The 20,539-nt window shown below is 42.9% G+C and overlaps 1 protein-coding gene across 3 annotated transcripts in view; it reads right to left on the reverse strand.

Annotated features, from left to right (window-relative positions):
- Positions 1 to 20,539, reverse strand: part of Lmtk2 (lemur tail kinase 2) — an 87,260-nt gene that overhangs the window by 47,364 nt on the left and 19,357 nt on the right. For all 3 annotated transcript variants that reach the window (XM_087903301.1, XM_087903302.1, XM_085683870.2), the window contains exons 2-3: positions 13,353 to 13,477; positions 8,389 to 8,533 (exon numbers count right to left, since the gene is read on the reverse strand). In XM_087903301.1, the coding sequence (XP_087759427.1) occupies positions 8,389 to 8,533; positions 13,353 to 13,477 (270 nt within the window). The remainder of the gene's footprint in view (positions 1 to 8,388; positions 8,534 to 13,352; positions 13,478 to 20,539) is intronic.

Raw genomic sequence — 20,539 nt, forward strand, 5'->3', positions numbered from 1 at the left:
ACTTTTTCAAATACAGAGTCTCAAATTTAATGTTGATAACTTATTTTTCTTATCTTTTTTTTAACACTATCTTATACTGTCGGTTTTATTTTGTTTTCTTTTTCTTAATACAGTAACTCTGTCATGGGACACTAGCAAGCAGACCAATATAGACATAAGGGGAATCCCAGAAGGAAAAAAAAAAAAAAAGGTAGAAAATGGCCTGCTACTGCTACAGGACATGTATCTCCATATCCAAAATGTTCAGCAAACTCCAGTAACACCAGGCTCAGAGACCACACCAAGACCATAACAATTAAACTGCAAAGAGCCAGAGAATCCTGGAGGGCAGAAATAACTCACTGTGTATACAGGATCCTAAATAAAACTAAGAGCCAATTAGTCATCAGTAATGGGAAACAGAAGGGAGCGGGCTCCCACGATAAAGTGCTGGGAGAAAAAGACCTTCAAACTAAGAATGCTCTATCTGACAAAAACACATTTCAAAAACTAAGACCTCTCAGATAAGCAATGCTAGAGTTTGCTACCAACAGGAATGCCCTGCAATAAATAAATGCCAATGGAAGCCTTCCAGTGTGTGATGGAAAGATAATGAGCAGAAACTCAGAACCGTGAAAGGCACATGCCTTTAATCTCAGCACTTGAGAGGCAGAGGCAGGCAGATCTCTGAGTTAGAGGCCAGCATGGTCTACAGAGTGAGTTCCAGGACTGTTACACAGAAAAAACCCTGTTTCCGGAGGAAAAAAAAGAAAGAAAAGAAACTCAGAACATTATGAAGAATAAAGGTTCCCACAAGCACAACTGAAGAGTTAAGTACAAAACCAACACCACCGCATCGCTGGAACACAGTTCTTCTTTATTTCTGTAGACCAGACTGGCCTGGTACTCAGATCCACCTGCTTCTTCCTCTTGAGTACTGGGATTAAAGGTGTATGCCACCACCACCTAAATTTATTTCTTACATGGCTTAAAACATGAATGCTTTAAAAAGTTACAAATGTATGTTAACAGACATAAAATATATAAAGATGTAATGTGTGACAAATTTTACTTGTTTTTAAGTCTCATGTACCCTAGACTGGCCTTCAATTCTGTAGTCAAGCCCTTGGATTCATTCTTCTACCTCTACCTCCGCAGCACTGAGATTATAGGCATGCATGACTACGTTCAGTTTTATAGTTTTATGAGGTGATGGGGATTAAACCTAGATCCTCATACATGCTAGGCAAGAACTCTACCAACTGAGCCACCTTCCAGGTCCGATTTGTGAAACTGTCATCAATTAAAGCTAAATTGTTATAAATGTACAATGTTAATTGTAGTCTTCATTGCAATCATCAATATTAAAAAAATAAACACAAAAACAAAGAGAGGGGCTGAAGAGACGGCTCAGTGGTTAAAACTGTTTGCTGCTCTTCTGGATCTGTGTTCTACTCTACCCACGATGGCTCCAGCTCTAAGGGATCGATTCCTCTGACCTCCAATGGCACCTGCACTCAGATGCACATGCCCATATGCAAATATGCACATAAGCAAAATTAAAAATAATAAAGAGAAATCTTTTCTAGAAGAAAAACTGTTAATGTTAAGATTTAAAAAGCAATCCAAACAAATGTGAAGTGATCTTCTTTAAAATAGGTGTCAAGGTTGACAAGATGACTCACTGGGTAAAGGTACCTACTTGCCAAACCTAATGACCTAAATTTGATCTCTGGAACCCACATGGTAGAAGCAATGAAAAAATTCCCATGAGCTGTCCTCAGACCTCCACATATGCACCATGCCACCCACATACATACATTAAATAAATAAATACATAAATGTAATGTTGGTGCCATGGTTGGGCTGGAGAGGAAGACACCCAACATCAACCTCTGGCCTCATTACCCACAGGCATGCATGAACTAGTGCTCTCTCTCTCTCTCTCTCTCTCTCTCTCTCTCTCTCTCTCTGTTTCTCTCTCTCAAAAAAAAAAAAAACTCAAAAAACTTAAATGTAAAGTAGATAAAACCAGGAGCGATGTTCATCAGAGTCTTTTTCTTGTATTTGTCAGGTTTTTTTTTAATGAAACACTTTTATATCCCTTACTGGATTTTATTTTAGTGGCTACCATGGAGATTATAGTTAGCATACTAAATTTATAACACTCTAATATAATAGGAATTCACACTACCTTAGCTTAACAATAACATAAAAATCCCCTCCTGACTAGCAGGAATATAAACTATACAACTCTTGAAGAAGAGTAAGCTGGCAACATCCATCAAAGGTGTAAGCACAGATACTGACTTAATTCTAAGGAATTCCACAAGTGAGGAATTGTTAAACTTCGTTTGCTTGTTTACTGTGGGATGAGTGGTAGGTTTGTACAGACCACAGCAAGCATGCAGAGGTCAGAGCACAACGAGTGTGAGCTGGTTCCTAGGGTTGAACTCACGTTGTCCATCAAGCTTTGCAGCAAGCACCTTTACACACTGAGCCATCTTGTCTGCCCACCTACTTACCTTTTAGTTATGTGTCTATGGGGGTGCCCTCAGAATCCAGGGATATCAGGTGTCCTGGATCCAAAATTACAGGCAGTAGTAAGTCACCCAAGATAGGCGTGAGGAACCAAGTTCAGGTCCTCTGCAAGAATAGCAGGTGCTCTTAACCACTGAGCTATCTCTTTGGCCACCCATAAGCTTAATTTTTTTTAATAGTTTGAGATTAAAAACAACAAAAATAACTACCAATTGGAGATTGGCTAGATAAACTATGCTAAGAGTATACAAAAATGCAAGTACTACAAACTATAAGCAAGAATAAACAAGGTATTTTTATTGATAAGAAAAGCTCTTCAGGGTATATTGGTGTGAGGGTTGATCTTCACTGTCAAGCTGACCAGCTCTGGAACCACCTGGGAGACACGTGCCTAGATATGTCTCTGACGCATTTCCAGAAAGGTTAAATTGAGAAGAGAAAACTCTGAATAAGGGCTGGAGTTGCTGACTGAATCAAAAGGGGAAGTGAGCCGAGCTCCAGCATTTATCACTGTTTCCTAATTTGGGACACAGTATGAGCAGCTGCTGCCTCACTCCTGCTGCTGGACCTTTCCCACCACGATGGGCTGAACCCTCAAATTGAATCCAAATAAATCCTTCCTCCTCACATTGCTTTTGTCAGACACTTTGTCGTAGTAATGAGAAAAGCACTAACCCAAATGGTAAATGTGTAAAAAAGTACAATGTGAGGCTGGAAGAGACAGCTCAGTGAGTGAGAACACCTGCTGCACAAGCTTGAGGACTTGAATTCAAATCCCCAGCACCCACACAAAAGTCCAGGTATGACACCATGTGCCCAGTGCTGTAAGAACAAAAACAGTAGGAGCAATTGGCTTCCTGGTTGTCAGCTTGGCTCCAGGTCTCAAGGGGTAAGTCAGAGACTTGACATTCTCCTCTGCCCTCTGTACATGCATGGATTTGTGATTCTTCACACATATGGGAGCATACACTATATCTAAACCACTGCACATATACTACACACAGAGAGACAGACAGACAAACACACACATGGCGCAGCACAATACCAAACAGTACATTTACCATGGTAACCAGTAAAGAGGGGGGTTATGCAAGTGGGCAAGAAGAGCTATACCAGAAATCATTATAACTCCTCAATTTGCTATTATCCTAAAACTGCTCTATAAAAATAGTCTTCTACACTAGGAAGTGGTAGCACATGCCTTTAATACCAGCACTCAGGAGGTAGAGGCAGGCAGATCTCTGAGTTCCAGGACAGCCTACAGAGTGACTTCCAGGACAGCCAGCGCTAGACAGAAAAATCCTGTCTCAAAAAAGAAAAACAAAACAAAACAATAAACAAAACAACAAACAACAAACACACACACACACACACACCCAAAAAAAAAGAAAGAAAAAAAAGCCTTCTAAAAAGGAAACAAAATACTTGCTTTGTAAAGTGGGATTAGAAAGTATACGCATTAAAAAAATTCTAGAAGTCGGGAGGTGGAGGGGCAGGCCTTTAATTCCAGCACTTAGGAGGCTAAAGCAGAAGAACAGCCTGGGCTACACAGTGAAATCTTGTTGTCATTGTTCCCTCTGTCATACAGATCCCTCACTCCACCCCCACCCCAACCCCCCGAAAATCTTCTGGCAAGATATATAAGAAACAAAGAAGAACATTTCATTATAAATGCTTTTCTATGCTTTGGTTTCAGGACCAAGAGAATATATTTGGGGTTTACATGGCCAGGTGTGGTAGTGCACACCTTTATTTAATTCCAGCATTCAGAAGGCAGGTGTACGTTGATATCTTCAAGATGGAGGGAAGTCCACACAGTGACTTCCAGACCAGAGTTAAATCATTAAACCCCTATTCCCACATTACAGAGGAAAAAATAGGTAATGCTTCTAAACTTGCTTGTGAACAGGTACACACCTTTCATATTTCACAAGTTATCTCTCACAACCAGACACAGTTCACCTATAAAATAGACACCAGACCACTGCCAGTATTTCTGGTAACTTAGCGAAATACTAACCGATACTTCCATCTGCACTGCCCAACAGTGATGCACCTTGCACATCTTGCACTGAACACTTGCCCAGTTGTTCTTAAAGATAAGCACTAGAGGTGGACCTGCTGGGTGAAGATAAAGGACGTCCACACTCAGATGCACTATCAGGAAGCTCCCCTCTCTGCCTGCACTGACAGTGAGGAGCTGGGACAGCCCAAATCCTTTCCCTTACTTGCCAAACTACCTGGGACACCCTTTTCCTCCTCCTGGTTACCATCTTTCCAAAAATCGATATTCCATCATTAATGATGTTCTCCCTGTGTGCACAAACACATACTTCAATTTTATTCCACCACCATCTCCTTCAACCCTAGCTTACTTGTTCTAGTGGCACAGGACTTTTTTATGGTTAGTTTGTGTACACGTCTGGGTGAGCACATAGGTGTGAAAGTGGAAGCCAAAGAACAATTTCTGGTATCATTCTCTAGGTATCTTGTAGTTTGAGAGTCTCACTAACCTAAAGCTTGTCAAGTAGACCAAGCTGACTGGCCAGTGAGACCCAGGGATCTGTCTGTCTGAGCCTCTCCAGTGCTGGGATTACAAATCTGCACCACATGACACAGTTTTTTTTTTTTTACTTGAGTTCTAAGGTTCAAATTCAAGTCCTAAACAATTTACCAACTGAACCATCTCCCTGATCCGTTACTTTTAATTTCTCTCTCTCTCGTGTGTGTGTGTGTGTGTGTGTGTGTGTGTGTGTGTGTGTTTTCCCCTTTAAGGCAGAGTTTCTCTGTGTAGCCTTGGCTGTCCTAGAACTCAGAGCTCCATCTTCCTCTGCCTCCTGAGTGCTGGGATTAAAGGTGTGTGCCATTATCACCAGGCTCTTTTTTTTTTTTTTCTACCATCTCAAACTGACTAAATATTTCATTTTATGAACCAGATTTGGCAATGTTTCCATTCGTGGCATTTTGACTTAGTGCGGAGCATGGCAAGTCCTTTTATATGCCAAGCGATAAAAAAAAAAAATACTTGTGAGTATTCTAAAGAAACGTAAAATGATTTCTTCCTATTGAGAAGAATTTTATTTACTGATATATCTGAGGGGAGCCGTCTGTAGTGCACACCTGTATTTGTGTGTGCACGCACGCCCATGTGCATGTGCTGTGTGTAGGTCAAAGGCCAATGCCAGGTGTTTTCCTCTGTTGTTCTCCACCTCAGTTTTTGAAACAGAATCTCTCAGTGACCCCAGGGCTAACAGGGCTGTCATCCCACCCTGTCTTTTACGTGGGAGTGGGAAACCCAACCTCAGGCCCATACTTGCACAGCAGTGAGCCATTTCCCCACTGGGCCATCTCCACCGCTCCAAGAAGGAATTCAAGGAGGCTTCAAGAAAGAAAAGGTATGGCTGCCTGGCTCACTGTACTTTCTTTCATGCCCATGTTTGTTTGTGCTCCTAATCATCCCCACACCTTGAAGGGAAGCTGTTGGTCTCTTATCTGTCTTATCTGCCTCCACTTTCCAAAGTGATGCTTTTGCATGTGGTTGAAGACACCCAGAATGCCTTTCTAAGGTGGTTCTTTCTGGTTCCTAAAGAGTGAAACTGCAAAGATACGATATGGAATTCTCAGCAGTGATTCTCTCTTCCAAGGAAAGAATTGCCTGAGAGATGAAACCGACAGGCAAAGACTATAAAATCTGACTGAATTCATTGGCCCTGGATTAAGCTATTTCCAAGATCACCTCCATCTTTTTTCCTCCCATAGTCTGGTCTCTCTTCCACCAGTACTCAACTGAGATAGGATTCTACTGCCTGAAACTAAGATGGACTGAGTAACCCAGGGCTTTCCTTAAGTAGAAAAAAGTGAACAATGACATAAACAAGCTGGAGCATTTCTATTTAAGCTTAAGCTATCCAAAGAGTCCCTGGAGTCCTTTCCAACACCATTTTGATTGATCCTACCGTTAAGTATTACTATTTAGAAAACTTAAAGTTAAATATTCTACAAGCCATTTAAAAGTTGTTTTGAATTATTTATTTTATGTGTCTGAGTGTTTTGCCTGCATGTATGTATGTGCACCACAGGATGCCTGGTGCCTCCGGATATCCAAAGAGGCCACTGGATCCTCTGCAACTCTCCACTTTTATTTTCTGAAACAGGCTCTCTCACTGAACCTGAAGCTCACTGACTTGGCTAGACTGGAGAGCCAGCAAGCTCCAAACCCCATGCCTTGCTTTTATGTGGTGCTGGGGAATCTGCTCTTAGGTCTTTATTCTTTCACAGTAAGCACTTTGCTCACTGAGCCACCTCCCCTGAGTGCCATGTTTTAGCTTACTTTCTTATTCCTTCCCTCCCTTCCTTTCTTTTTTTTCATGTCCTGGAACTCACAAGACCACGACCACACTGGTCTTGAACTCAGAGATTCCCTTGCCTCTGCCTCCAGAGGGCTGGTATTAAAGGTGTGTGTCACCAGTTCTACCTAGCTTACTTTTTCTTTTAGTCACCACATGCTGTGGTGGTCTGAACGAGAATGCCCCCCACCATAGGCTCCTATGTTTGAATGATTGAGCCCCAGTTGGTGGAACTGTTTTGGAAAAAATAGCAGGTGTGGCCTTGCTGAAGGAGGTTTGACACTGGGGGTGGGCTCTGAGGTTTCAAAAGCCCATGTGAGGCCCAGTCTCTCTCCTCTCTTTGCCTCCAACTTTCTTTTAGATCAGGATATAACTTCATAATTACTGTTCCTCTCTGTTGCCATGCTCTCATGATGATCATGGACTCACCTTCTGAAACTGCAGGCAAGCCCCAAATTAAACGCTTTCTTCTATAAATTGATTTGGTCACGGTGTCTCTTCAAGGCAACAGAATAGTAACTAAGACGAAAGCCTGCAGGAGGATAAACTGGGTTTATACTGCCCTAAACATATCCCACAGTGCAATGAGTACCACAAAAGGCAGGGTTAGTAGCTGCACAGACTTAATCTTCCTTTTACAGGCTTGGAAAAACTCTACTACTTCTAGACACAGAGTTACATTATAACAGGAAATAAAATTTTATCAAATGATTCCATCTAAAGAACCCTATAAAAAAAAAAGCCAGTTCAATTAATACATCTCAAGATGGCCCTCCTAAATCAGGCAGCACCCTTTCCTCATCAAGATTAAGTAGTGTCGTGGCTAGAGAAACCAGCCTACCAGAGACAGCACATGAACCTTTCTGCTTTTTATATATTTTGTCTTGTTTGTTCAAGACAAGGTTTCTTTCTCTGTATGAGTTTTGGCTGTTCTGAAACTCTCGTTGTAGACAAGACTGGCCTTGAACTCACTGAGATTCACCTGTCTCTGCCTCCCAAGTACTGGGATTGAAGGTGCATGCCACCACTGCTCGGTGCTTTTTACATTTTTTTAAAGAAAGGGTTTTGTGTAACCTATGATGACTCCTGATCTTCCTGCCTCCACCTCCCAAGTGCCAGGATCATAGGCACTTGCTACGCACCTAGTTATACAGTGCTGGAAATAGAACCCAGGGTTTTGTGTATACTAGGCAAGCACTCTAACAATTGAGCTGCACCCCCAGCCACCATTTCAATATTTCAGGGAGAACTCAGAAAGCTACAGGATGAGTCTGACTATGACAATGCAGTGTCACCAGAAGTAGAAGTAAAACAGACAAGCAGAGGAAGAGATGGACAGCATATATATATATATACACATATACACACATGGATATATGGATATAGATATGTATGTATGTATATATGTATTAGATATGTACACACACACACAAAGCGCGCTCACACCATAGCATGGCTTCCATACACTCAAAGCCTAGAAACAGCTCTCATGGACATTTGGCACGAGGACAGAAGGTCTTACCCACAGAAGACTGGAACTGGGATGGAGCCGGAAGTGAAATATTTGGCACTGAGAGTGTGAAGACCTCTGCCGGGGACTGGACAGAGGGGGTGTCTTCTGCTGGTGGTGTGAAATCTATCTCGTCATCAAAATTATCTTCAAATTCCTGCAATTAAAAAAAAAGCACGTATGAAAGCAGGCTGTGAAAGCTGAAACAAGGAGCATTTACTCACTCATTCGGAACACCCTGCCATGACTTTATCCAATTCATATTTACTTCTAGTAAAAAGCACAAGTAATTATGCTCACTAACTCTAAAAAGCAGAATAATAAGATGCTTTCCTTCTTGTTCTGCTTTGTTTTTCAGTCTGGCCTCTTGTGTCCCGGCTAGCCTACAGTTCCTGATCCTCCCGCTCTACTTCCCAAGTGCTAGGACAGCAGGCATGCAACTCCATAGCTGGGACAATAAGTAAGATTTTAAAGTAAGAAATAAATATTTTATGTAATTTTCTAAACTGACAGTTTAAAGTTAAAAACAAAAATGTCTAAAGATGCCCACAGACCTTAACATGGAAATTCTTGCCCAGGCTTAAAAGTTTCAAGGACTGAAAAGACCAAAAATTGTTAAAAGATTAAACAATTCTTTTTTAAAATAAAATCATTATTTATTTCACAAATCTCTTTATAAACTGGATCAAAGTTAATTTTATTTGAAAATTTTCTAACTGCACTTCTAACTGCAATGTGATTCCTACTGAAATAAAGAGCTTAAAAACTCAGATATTTAAGTGAATGAGGAGATGGTTAAGTAGGAGTTAAAAGCATTTGTTCTTCTCTTCTCCTCCCCCCCCCCCCCCCCGCCCGGTTTTTGGAGACAGAGTTTCTCTGTAGCTTTGGAGCCTGTCCTAGAACTCTCTCTGTAGACCAGGCTGGTCTTGAACTCACAGAGATCCGCCTGTCTCTGCCTTCTGAGCACTGGAATTAAAGGTGTGCACCATCACCGCCCAGCAAGAGCACTTATTCTTATAGAGAATCTGGGTTCGGCTCTCAGTACCCACAGCATTAACAGCTGGCTTTTCAAATGCTCTTGCGGACACGTGCACGCGCGCGCGCGCGCGCGCACGCGCGCGCACATACACACACAGTTAAAAATAAAAGTGCCCTGATTTTAAAAAAAAAAAATGACGCCAGGAGGTGGGTGTGGTAGCACGTGCCTTGTAATCCCAGTTACTCAGGAGACCTAGGCAGAATCTGAAAGTTCAAGGCCAGTCTCCACTACAGAGTAAATTCAAGGCCAGTCTGGCCAACTTAATGAGAATAAGTCTCAAAATTTAAAAAAAAAAAAAAAGGGCTTGAGTCAGTGGTACTGCACTAGCCTAGCATGTGGCAGAGCTTGGGTTTCATCCCAGGACCACAAAACAAAACCAGCTGAGACTGCACCTACCAAGCTTCAGGGATCTTCAGTGACTCGGATGGGCAAATGCTATCTTGACCCTTCCTATTTTCATCCCTGTGAGCTGGGTGCCCTTTGGGGGCCCAGATAAATTTAACAAGCCAATACTTGCTTCAGATAATTATCAAGTGTCATCTCTCGAAGCACCAGAATAGAAACAGAACAGATCTGTGAACAAAACTCTTCCATTTTTCTGCTCTCACCCTTCTCACTTTCTTTTTCTGTCACATTCCCTTAGCGACCCACCCACTACAAGAAAAACTACAAATAGTAAAGGGAGATTTCTGACGTGAGCAGACACTCTCAGGCACTGGACATCGCTGCTGCCTGCATGTAGAAAAATGAAGCTCTGAACGTTCAATATGTGAGAGTCAGCGCGTCAGGCGTGACGGTGCAGCATTGGTTGAGCCGGGCGGTGCATCTTTAGTCAAGGCCAGCCTCAGGCGCAGGTTGAGACAGACACAGACTCAAAAGGAAAAGGAAGTTGGGTGTGATGACTTACAGAACTCGAGAAGTGGGAGGAGGGGCAGGAGCTCAAGACCACTAGGGGTTGCATGAGATTTCATTCAAGAAAAAGAAAGAAATAAAAGTAAATAAAGGAAAAGAGGGAGAAAAAAACTGTCCCATTTTTGTGTCTGTGGCAGGTGGGTCAGGACAAGCCTTTGCCTTCTATGGTTGAGACAGGGTCTCTGCTGTCCTCTACTGCATATGCCAGGCTAGCTGGTCCTCTATCTCCCCATAGGGGCATGGGGATCATAGACACATGTATTTGCCTTTACACAAGTTCTGAGGATTTGAACTCAGGTCCTCATGCTTACATACCATCTGCTTTACACACCAAACCACCTTTCCAGTTCCCAGTTCATAAACCCTCTCTTACTAAAAGGCGTTCATCCATCATACTTTAAAAATGTCACTTAAAATTTGGCAGCAATTATGATATACCAATAGATATGCCAGTAGACTCTAAAGATTCAGAGAGATGATACTGTGTAATAATAATAATAATAATAATAATAATAATAATAATAATAATAATAATAATAATATTGAAATAAGACCAAATTGCTTCCTGATCTGTAAATGTCTTCACCAGGGCTATTCAGACCCTGCAACTGAGGGGCTCTAAGTCTAAAAGAAACCAACCAACATGCTATCAAAATCAATAAATATTCATTCAGTCACAGACTCTGAAGCTGGAGAGCTCAATACACTGCAGCCTTGCATCAGTCATGGGGCAGCTGCAAAGTGATGTGCATTCCCAGACTCTGAGCTGCATCACAATTGGCTCCCTTGTGAATACTCACATTCAAACACCCAGATCAATCTAAGGCGAGGACGAGGAATCTGGAAACATAAGACGCCAGACTTCAGTATCAGCAACCCCATCAGACTTTTATCTTTGTCCCCAAGTGGCCAGGTTCCTGTGCAGTCCGTTGGCAGGACTGATGGTCAGGGGATACAGATTCTCTATCTATTGCTGTGCTCTCAACAGGGAAGTCAGGAAGTTCCCACAGAAGTGTGCGCATTGATGTGAGCCTTGGGGGCAGGGTGTTGATGCAGAAAGCCCGCAGGTGTCCACAGCCACCACTACCGCAGACTGTGGTCTGGACTGAGGATTCCCGACAGGTCTCCCCTGCATTCAGTTTTCTGTGCAAGGCAAAGCATTGAGCCAGGAAAACAATGCACTTCCCTATCTCCTCAGAGGCACCATAGACTCCAAGTGAAGAGAGCACAGAATAAAAATGACATGAGGGGTTCTGGAGAGAGCTCAGTTCATAAAGTTAGTGATGGCTGTTTTGAGCTGAGTGTTTTGAGACCGGCTGTCCTAGAACTAGCAATCCTCCCCCCTCAGCTTCCCATGTGCTGGGATTACATTCATGCAACCATCACATCCAGTTTATATACTCTTTTAAACAAATGTTGTGAGGTCCTAATGTGGCAACACATGGGCAATAATTTCTAGAAAGAGTTCCCAGTTGATCTGCTGGTAGATCCCATCCATCTGTCACTACTATGCCAGATCCTCTGTTATACTGACTATAGATAGGAAGTATCCTAGTAAGAAGTGCTGTTCTCTTTAGGGAATCAAGGTTTAGAGACAAACTTGAGGTTTCCGGTACCCTTCCTCATATACAAAACACTGAGGAAACCCCTTTGCTTTGGTGAGCTAATGATCACAAATTTGGCAGCTTATACAAAAGCCTGAAAGAAACCAAAACCTGCCTGATCTTCTGTGCAGACAGACTATAAATAAATGAATTCGAGCACCACACATTGTTCTTTATTTAAGCAAAAACTCAAGACACGCCACCAATAAGTGTCAAGGAGGTTTCAAGAAGGTTGGGGAGATAGCTTGGTTGGTAAACTGCTTACTTTGCAAAAGCATGAAGACCTGAATTCAATCCCTCATGTAAAAAGCCAGACATAAACCTGGCAGTGGTGGTGCACACCTTTTAATCCCAGCACTGGGGAGGCAGAAGTAGGCAAATCTCTGAGTTCAAGGTCAGCCTGGTCTACATAGTGAGCTCCAGGAGAGTCAGGGCAACACAGAGAAACCTTGTCTTGAAAAACCAAAAACCAAAACCAAAACAAACCAAACCAAGACATGGTTGTGCACACTTATAATCCCATTGGTAAGGAAGTGAAGACAGGCAGAATCCTGGGAGTCACTGGCTAGTCACCCTAGCCTTATCCATGAGCTCCAGTTCCAATAAGAGACCCTGTCTCAAAAAACAAAACAAAACAAAACAAACAACAACAACAACTTGGGATGGCTCCCAAAAAACAACCTCTAAGATTGACCTCTGGCCTCTACATATACATGCACACATAGGAAAGTGTACTTGCACATACATGTACACACACACACACACACACAAACACACACAGACTCCCTAAGGTAGGGCTGGCAAACTATATAGTTGACAGGCCAATTCCAAGCCAGCTACTTTTGTCACTCAAATTCTGTTGGCACAAAACCAGGTCCATTTGTTAACAAAGCATCTGTCATTGATACAGCACTACAATGGCAGGGTGGAGGATGAAAAGGCTATAACAGAGAGATTGTGTGGCTCAAAATGTTTTGTTATATACAGGACAGGAAAAGAAGAATCCAGTGACCCTTGCTCCCAAGAGAATGTGATTCATACCAATGTATCAGATGTTTTCGGGCTGGGGAAATGACTCAGTCAGTAGACTGCTTGCCTTATACACATGAAGAGGACCTGAGTTCAATCTCCCAACATATAAAAGCACTGAATATGGTTGCAAGGTCCAGTACTAGGGAGGTAAGAGACAGACTCCTGGGGTTTGATGGCCAGCCAGTCCAGGCTACTCAGCAAACTCCAGGCCAGTGAGAGACCCTGTCTCAAAAGGGTGTTAATGAGGCGGCACCTTAGGTTGTAGTCTGGCTTCCAAGTATACTCACCTGTGCATGTGAATACATGTGTACATGCATATACACACACACACCCAAACACACACACACAATCAGCAAATGATTTTAAATGTTCACGCCATCTATACTCACCTTAAAGTCTATTTCTGGGTCCTTACAGCAGGAAACACAGTTTGCAATTAACACTATCAGTATCATTAAACTGCATACCGACAGGATCACAAACAGGGAAGGAACTTCTGCAACAGGTGCTTCCCCTGAAAAGACAGAAATTATGTTAAAATAGAACTCCTAAGTCAGCATTAATTGACTGAACCAACTCCTTTCTTTTAGATATAAATGAAATCAAGGGCTCACAAAAAATATTGCTTCACCACTCTAGAAGAAGCCAAGTACTGGCCAAGTCAACTTTGTATTTTAAAACAACAGTAGATTTGGAGAGGCACTGCAGAGAAAACAGTTCCAGCCCTTTTGCTGAGCTTCACTGATGCTCAGATCTTACATGTGCATAGCATTGCCCCAGTCAGAGGACAAGACTGGTAGATAGGATGAGACGAGCTTCAGATTTTCCTTGATTTGTCTCCTAGTCTCTTCCAATTTCTGACAGTTTCTCAGTCTTCCTGACATTTCTGGAGAGTACTGATCAGTTATGTGTAGTATGTCTCTCAACCTGGGAGGCCTAATGTTCCCAAGATCATGGAATGATTACAGATATTTGGGAAGAATCTAAAACAGCACAGAAGGGAAAGCCTCAACTCCTGCACTTGCAGCACATCAGAGGCACAGGACTTGTTCCAGGTGGCATAAACTTTGGCCATGTCATTCATGGTGTCCTGTCACCATCAAGTCACCATGTGTCCCCTTCTAGACTCCATGCCTTCTGAGCAGATCCAAAGCCCAGTGCATATCCACTGATGAAAATCTGAGGTCTAAAATGAATTGCAAACAGGGACTAAGTTTATTTTCAATAACCAAAGTCTATTTGTAAAAGCAATACTGATGCCCCCTTCCAGCCAGGACGTGCTTAGGAGCTAGCTGAAGACTTCCTGGAATTGGTGTATCATCCAAAGTTTGTCGAGAATCTACTATAAAGGCTGGAGGGAGGACTCAGGGGATTAAGAACACTGACTACTCTTCCAGAAATCCTGAGTTTAATTCCCAGCAACCACATGGTGGCTCACAAGCACCCGTAATAAGATGTGGTGCCCTGTTCTGGCCTACAAGACACATGCAGACAGAACACTGCATATATAATAAATAAATAAATCTTTTAAAAAATGGCTTCTTTTGCCAAAGAACTGGGTTTGATTCCTAGGACCTAATGGAGGCTAACAACCATCTGTAACTCCAGTTCCAGAGGATCCTCTGAGGCACTGCATCCACATAGTCTACATATACACATTCAAGTAGAACACCCATACAAATAAAATAAAAATAAATCCCTTTTTTTCCAAATAAGCATCAATTATGCCCTGGAACTCACTGAAAATAGATCAGACTGACTTTGAACTCATAGAAATCCTGCCTCTGCCTACTGAGTATTGAGACTAAAGGCATGTGCTATCAGGTTCAGCCTTTAACCATATATTTTGACACAAGAACTCTCTCTGAACCTGGATCCCATTAAGTTCTGGAATGCTGGTCAGCAAGGCCCAGTGATTTACCTACTTCTGCCACCCCAGCACTGGCACTGTTCTGTGTAGCACAGCATCTAGCTTTGGTACCTAGGTACTAGGAGTCAAATCCAGGTCCTTATGCTCACTCAGAAAGCATTTTACTGACTGAGCCATCTCCCCATGCATGCCAGTGATTATTTATTCTTAATAACTCCATCTCATCCCTGGATGCACATAATAAAAATCAAATATGACCCTAGAGAATTGTACAGCCGAGTGTTTTCCTTCCATTATGTCAGATTTTTACTGATTTTAAAAACATGGTTTGTCTACTGGGCGTGGTGGCACCTTTAATCCCAGTACTTGGGAGGCAGAGGCAAGTGGATCTATGAGTCCAGTCTACAAAGCAAGCTCCAGGACAGCTGGTAATGTTACACAGAGAAATTCTGTCAAAACACGCCCCCCCCCCAAAAACCCACATGGTTTGTCCACCATTTGTTTGTTTGTTTTTCAAGACAGGGTTTCTCTGTGGCTTCTGGGGCCTGTCCCAGAACTTCCTCTGTAGACCAGATTGGCCTCGAACTCACAGAGATCCGCTTGTCTATGACTCCCAAGTGCTGGGATTAAAGGTGTGCACCACCACTGCCCAACCCACATTTTTTTAAGCTTACGCACGTGCAGGTTCTTGTATATGGATTTATGCTGGTGAAGGCCGGAGGCTGACATCAGCAATCTCCCTCCGTCACTTTTTCATCTGGTCCTTTCACAGAAGGACCTCTCAATCAAGCCCAGAGCTCACTGACACGGCTAGTCACCCCCAATCCACCTTGAGGTCTGCTTGATGAACACCTGGTGCTCACATGGATTCAGGAGAGCCAAACTTCAGGTCTCTTTCTTGAGGGCTTTAAACAAATGCTTTAAAAGCTACTGGACCATCTTCCCTGCCACCCTCCCCTTTTTGTCTAGATAGGGTCTTATAAAAAAAACCAAGGCTGACCGCAAGCTTTCAATCCTTCTTCCTCAGCATCCTGGGTGTCAGAATTATAGATTTTCACTATTATGTCTGGCTTGCTCACTACATTTGAGCATCTCTGAATTTCAAGTACATTACACCTGAAACCAAGTTGGTTTAACTGGCAGCATTCTTTCTTTGCAATAGTACAAAAGGAAAGGTGTGGTTTGTAATTGACTGCATCTGAGATTTGATAAAACACAGCATTATTTCATCTGATTGGCACAACACCTGATGTAACTGGACCAGCTCCTCATCATAGATAAGGAAACCGATATGCCCAGAGCCTGTGGTGGGAAAGCAGCACTGGAGGCCAAGATCTAGACACCACAGATCTAAAGCCTCCATGAGGTTAATTTCTTCAGGTTTTTATGCCAGGATATGGCCCTGGCTGGTCTAGAACTCACAGAGCTCTGCCTGCCTCTGTGTGGTACTAAGGTGTGTGCCGCCATGCCTGGCACAAGGTTTACCACTTAAACTTACAAAATCCTAGTGTACTTTAACCTGAGCTCACCACCGCCTAAGGGTTTCTAAGCCCCTTCTCCAAACTCCACAAAGATACTATCTTCTCTTCTCTTTTAATTTTCAAATACTAACCTATTTCTTATAAAACTGGATCACAGGGCTGCCTGAAGGCTGGCCCAATGATCTGATTCACATACTGGTCTTCTGTGATTCACTAAGCAGGCATGGAAAGACATACTCATGTTAACAAGTCCTGCCCTACCTCACCTACCTTCTTATGTACTTTCTTGTTTTGTTTTCCTTTCCTTTGTGTGTGTGTGTGTGTGTGTGTGTGTGTGTACATGTTCATGGTCAGTGCACAAATGTATGCCAGTGTACATGTGCGTGTGCGTGTGTGTGTGCAGGTTGGAGGACAATCTCAGTGATCCTCAGAGCTCTCCTTTACCTAGAACTTCACCAGGTAAGGCAGGTTAGCTGGCCAGGGAGCTCCAGGAATAAGAGTCTCCAGGTCCCAACTTGCCATTGCTGGGATTACACTGGTTCAATGCTGTACTCCACTTTTATATAGATTGTGGGGATCAAGCTCAGGCCTTCCACCCTCATACTGATGAAGGAAAAACTCCCATAAAATGAGGAAATGAGGCCTTAGACTAGAAGGTGAGCTGGTTTTGCTCAAACCACAGAGAGGAAGTAAATTCTAGAAGCAAGAACCACAACTGAAATCCCCAGGCCCTAGTGGTTAAACCAGAAACCCAGCCTCAAAAAGGCTTCTGGCTGCAACTGTCAGGAAACTATTAAGCCAGTTTCTCTTTAACATGATCTGCCTACAGCATTCAGCAATGCACAAGTCAAAGCAATCATCTGTTATAAAAAAACAAAACAAAACATCAACAGTGACAGGCATGTCACCATACCCTCAGACAGCTCCCTAGGCTCCACAGAGGAAGATAATGAGGGGCTTGGGTTCCTTAATGTACCTCCCCCAAGACACTATTTAAAAACACCTGGCATCTCGAAAGCACATTCCACTGCATTTGATTTCACAGTTTTCAAAGCACTCTAATAGCTATCTAGTACTTGACTTACTAAGCAGAAAACCTGAGGAACTCTATGAGGTAGATGGGTACCTACAATTTGCTTTAGAGACAGGTAATTTGAGAAGGGCGGTAATTTCCCAGTAATGACTTATAGTAGGTCAGGAGCTGCTACCTGCCTATTAATTTAGCCATTATAAATCCAGCCAATTATCCGATCATGATGCCCAGAACCTCCAATGAAACCTATGCGCTTGTGTAATTAACTAGAGTTGCCTGGGAGTCAGTTTTAAAGGGTCACAGGTAAAAAGAAATTGATGACCAATGTCCAAATCCCTGGGGCTCATACAGGATTCTCTTTCTGTCACTCCTCCTTTGGTTCCCAGCTGATATAATTTTATAAGGAGAATTTCCTCATATTTGCCAGGTAGTTAACAGGCTAAATGCTGTTTACAACCCAGAAAGGGCATCACCAACAATCAAAGAAATTTCTCACTCAAGTCGAGCTTGAGGAAACCAATGAATTTCTTAAAAAAAAAAAAAAAGTGTGCACAAATGATGTGTGTGTGTGGGTGCACTATGGAGGGTATAGCGTAACTTGACCGAGTCAGTTCTCTCCTCCTTTACATGTTCCTGGGAGTAAATTCAGGTCACCAGGCTTGTGCAGCAAGCAATTTACCTGCTGAGCCAGTAAAAAAGGCTCCCACTGAGTTCCTTGGAGATTATTTTCACAAGTATGGGTGAACCAGCTGCTTCATCAAAAGTCCACCCTGTCATGGGTGACTACTCAGAGAAGCTGCTTCACCACCCCCTAAACTCTAACAGACATCCCAAACCCAAAATCTGCGGGCCACATGCATCCCAATATAGCTACCAACATAGCCCAACACAAAATCAAACTTAATTAAATTAAAATATTGAGACCTCATTTTTAAAATTTATTATTATGTGTATCTCTCTGTGTGTGTGCCTTTTGGGAGTTGGTTCTCTTCTTCCACTGTGAGTTCTAGGGATAAAACTCAGACTGTTAGAGTTGTATGGAGAATGCCCTTACTCAATGAATCATCACCAGCCTATATTAAAAAATTTTTGAAAAACCGGCAGTGATGGTGCACACCTTTAATCCCAGCACTGGGAAGGCAGAGGCAGGCGGATCTCTGTGAGCTGGAGGCCAGCTTGGTCTACAGAGTGAGTTTCAGGACAGTTAGGGCTGTTACACAGAGAAACCCTGTCCTGAAAAACCAAAAAAAAAAAAAAAAAGAAAAGAAAAAAGAAAGAAAGAAAAAAAAGAAAAGAAAGAAAGAAAAAAAAGAAAAGAAAAAGATTTGATAAGTTTCTTTTGTTTTGTTTCTTGGTAACTCAACTGTAGAGTTCTCAAATTGAACTGTATAGATAACAATGTCATGTTGCGCTGTCAAAGGATTGGGTACATCTGTGGGCTAATGCCTCCTAAGAGAAACCATGCAGCTAGGGCAAGAGTGAGGACCTGAAGACCTTCTCCCTTCAAGTCCTCCAACAGAACGTTATTAGTGATTAGTGAGGGTTTCCTGTGGCTCATCACAGAGGCTCTGATTTAAGACAGCAATGGCAATGTCATGCCACCAACACCTCAGTCTTCCTTTTCCAGTTTGTATTTTAAAAAGGGTTGGTTAGATAGCATTCTCTAGTGGTTACCAGGTTAGGAGGACTACAGTTGTTCTTTGGGGAGACTTGTGAACTAGTGGGCTTAAAATGCCTGGCACGCCCAATCCACTGTAGTTTTCTTTTCTTTCCTCTTCTCTCCTTCCTTCCTTCCTTCCTTCCTTCCTTCCTTCCTTCCTTCCTTCCTTCCTTTCTTTTTTGAGACAGGGTCTCTCTGTATAGCCCTGGCTGTCCTGGAACTAGATATATAGACCAGGCTGACTTGGAACGTTCAGAGATTTACATGTGTCTGCCTATCAAGTGCTGGGATTAAAGGAGTGAACCACCATGCCTTGCTTATAGTAATTCTTAAAGATGCTACACTCTGAAGAAGTCTGCTCCTCAGCAGCCTTGCCTTGCTGCTTTCTGCTATGTTTCAGGTTTACCTTTTAGACATATGCTGCTTCAGACCTCTGGCCAATCAGTACTCCAAGAGTCAATGGCTTATTTATTTAAACCACAGTCTAAGGCTGGGTATGTAACTCAATGGTGATGTGCTGGCCTGTGTTGGCCTAGCATGTGGGAGTCCCTGGATTCAATCCACAGTGGTAGCGGTGGCTGTAGCAATGGTGGCAGCAGCACAAGTAATAATAAAGACAGCCGTCCCCCATCTCCTACCAGTCTTAGGCAATTGAACTGCTTATTCACTTATTCACTACTGACATTACAACTGCTTTAGAAAACAAATTGCCACTTTTTTATACCATTGTTGGTTTCTGCCACACGAGTCCTGGGAGCTGAGCTGTCAGACAGGCCAACATTAGCCCTTTTCTACTCTTGAACTAGTGTTTTGTAGGACAGGACTACAGCAACAAAGAATCACAAGCTGGGTGACCAAACAACCAGAAAGCAATACTTTCCAAGTTCCAAGCTCAAAATCCAGGTGTTAGCAGGACAGTCCAAAAGGCTTGCCCAGCATCCTCTGACTCCCACCACCTTCGCAGTCTAGGCTCAGGCTGAGCTGCCCTTGCTCTCCACTTGAGAGCCATGGGGCCCTCTCTCTGATCAGATCAATCTTCTTTTACTGCCTTATACTCCACCACCAGGAAACTCTACCTTGCCCATCAGTGGGAATCATCTCTAAGGTCCCAAGGATCTGCCTTTGGACACCCAATTCCCGCCATTTCCCCATTGCAGAATGGATCACTCAATCTTAAAGGCTCCCTAGATAGATGGGGTCAGGGACAAGGTTTATATATAATCCCCTATTGACTCCCCAGGTCCTAGTAAAAAGACTGTCTCAAAAAATAAGGTGCATGGCTCTTAAGGAACAAGACTGACCTCTGGCCTCAACACACAAACATACATGTGCACCTGCAAAGACATGCATGGGACACACACACACACACACGGGAGGGACTCAGCTGATGTTTCTACAATGTGATCATTACTTTTCTCTGAGATCTGTGTAAGCTGACTGAGGGACTTCAATACCAGAAAATGATCACCTTATAGTTCTGCAGGCTGAAGCGCAAGGTGGCAGCAGGTTGGCTTTCTCCTACAGCCTCTTGC

The sequence above is a fragment of the Myodes glareolus genome, chromosome 2 (genome assembly GCF_982192425.1).
Source record: "Myodes glareolus chromosome 2, mMyoGla1.1, whole genome shotgun sequence".
Classification (NCBI taxonomy): Eukaryota; Metazoa; Chordata; class Mammalia; order Rodentia; family Cricetidae; genus Myodes; species Myodes glareolus.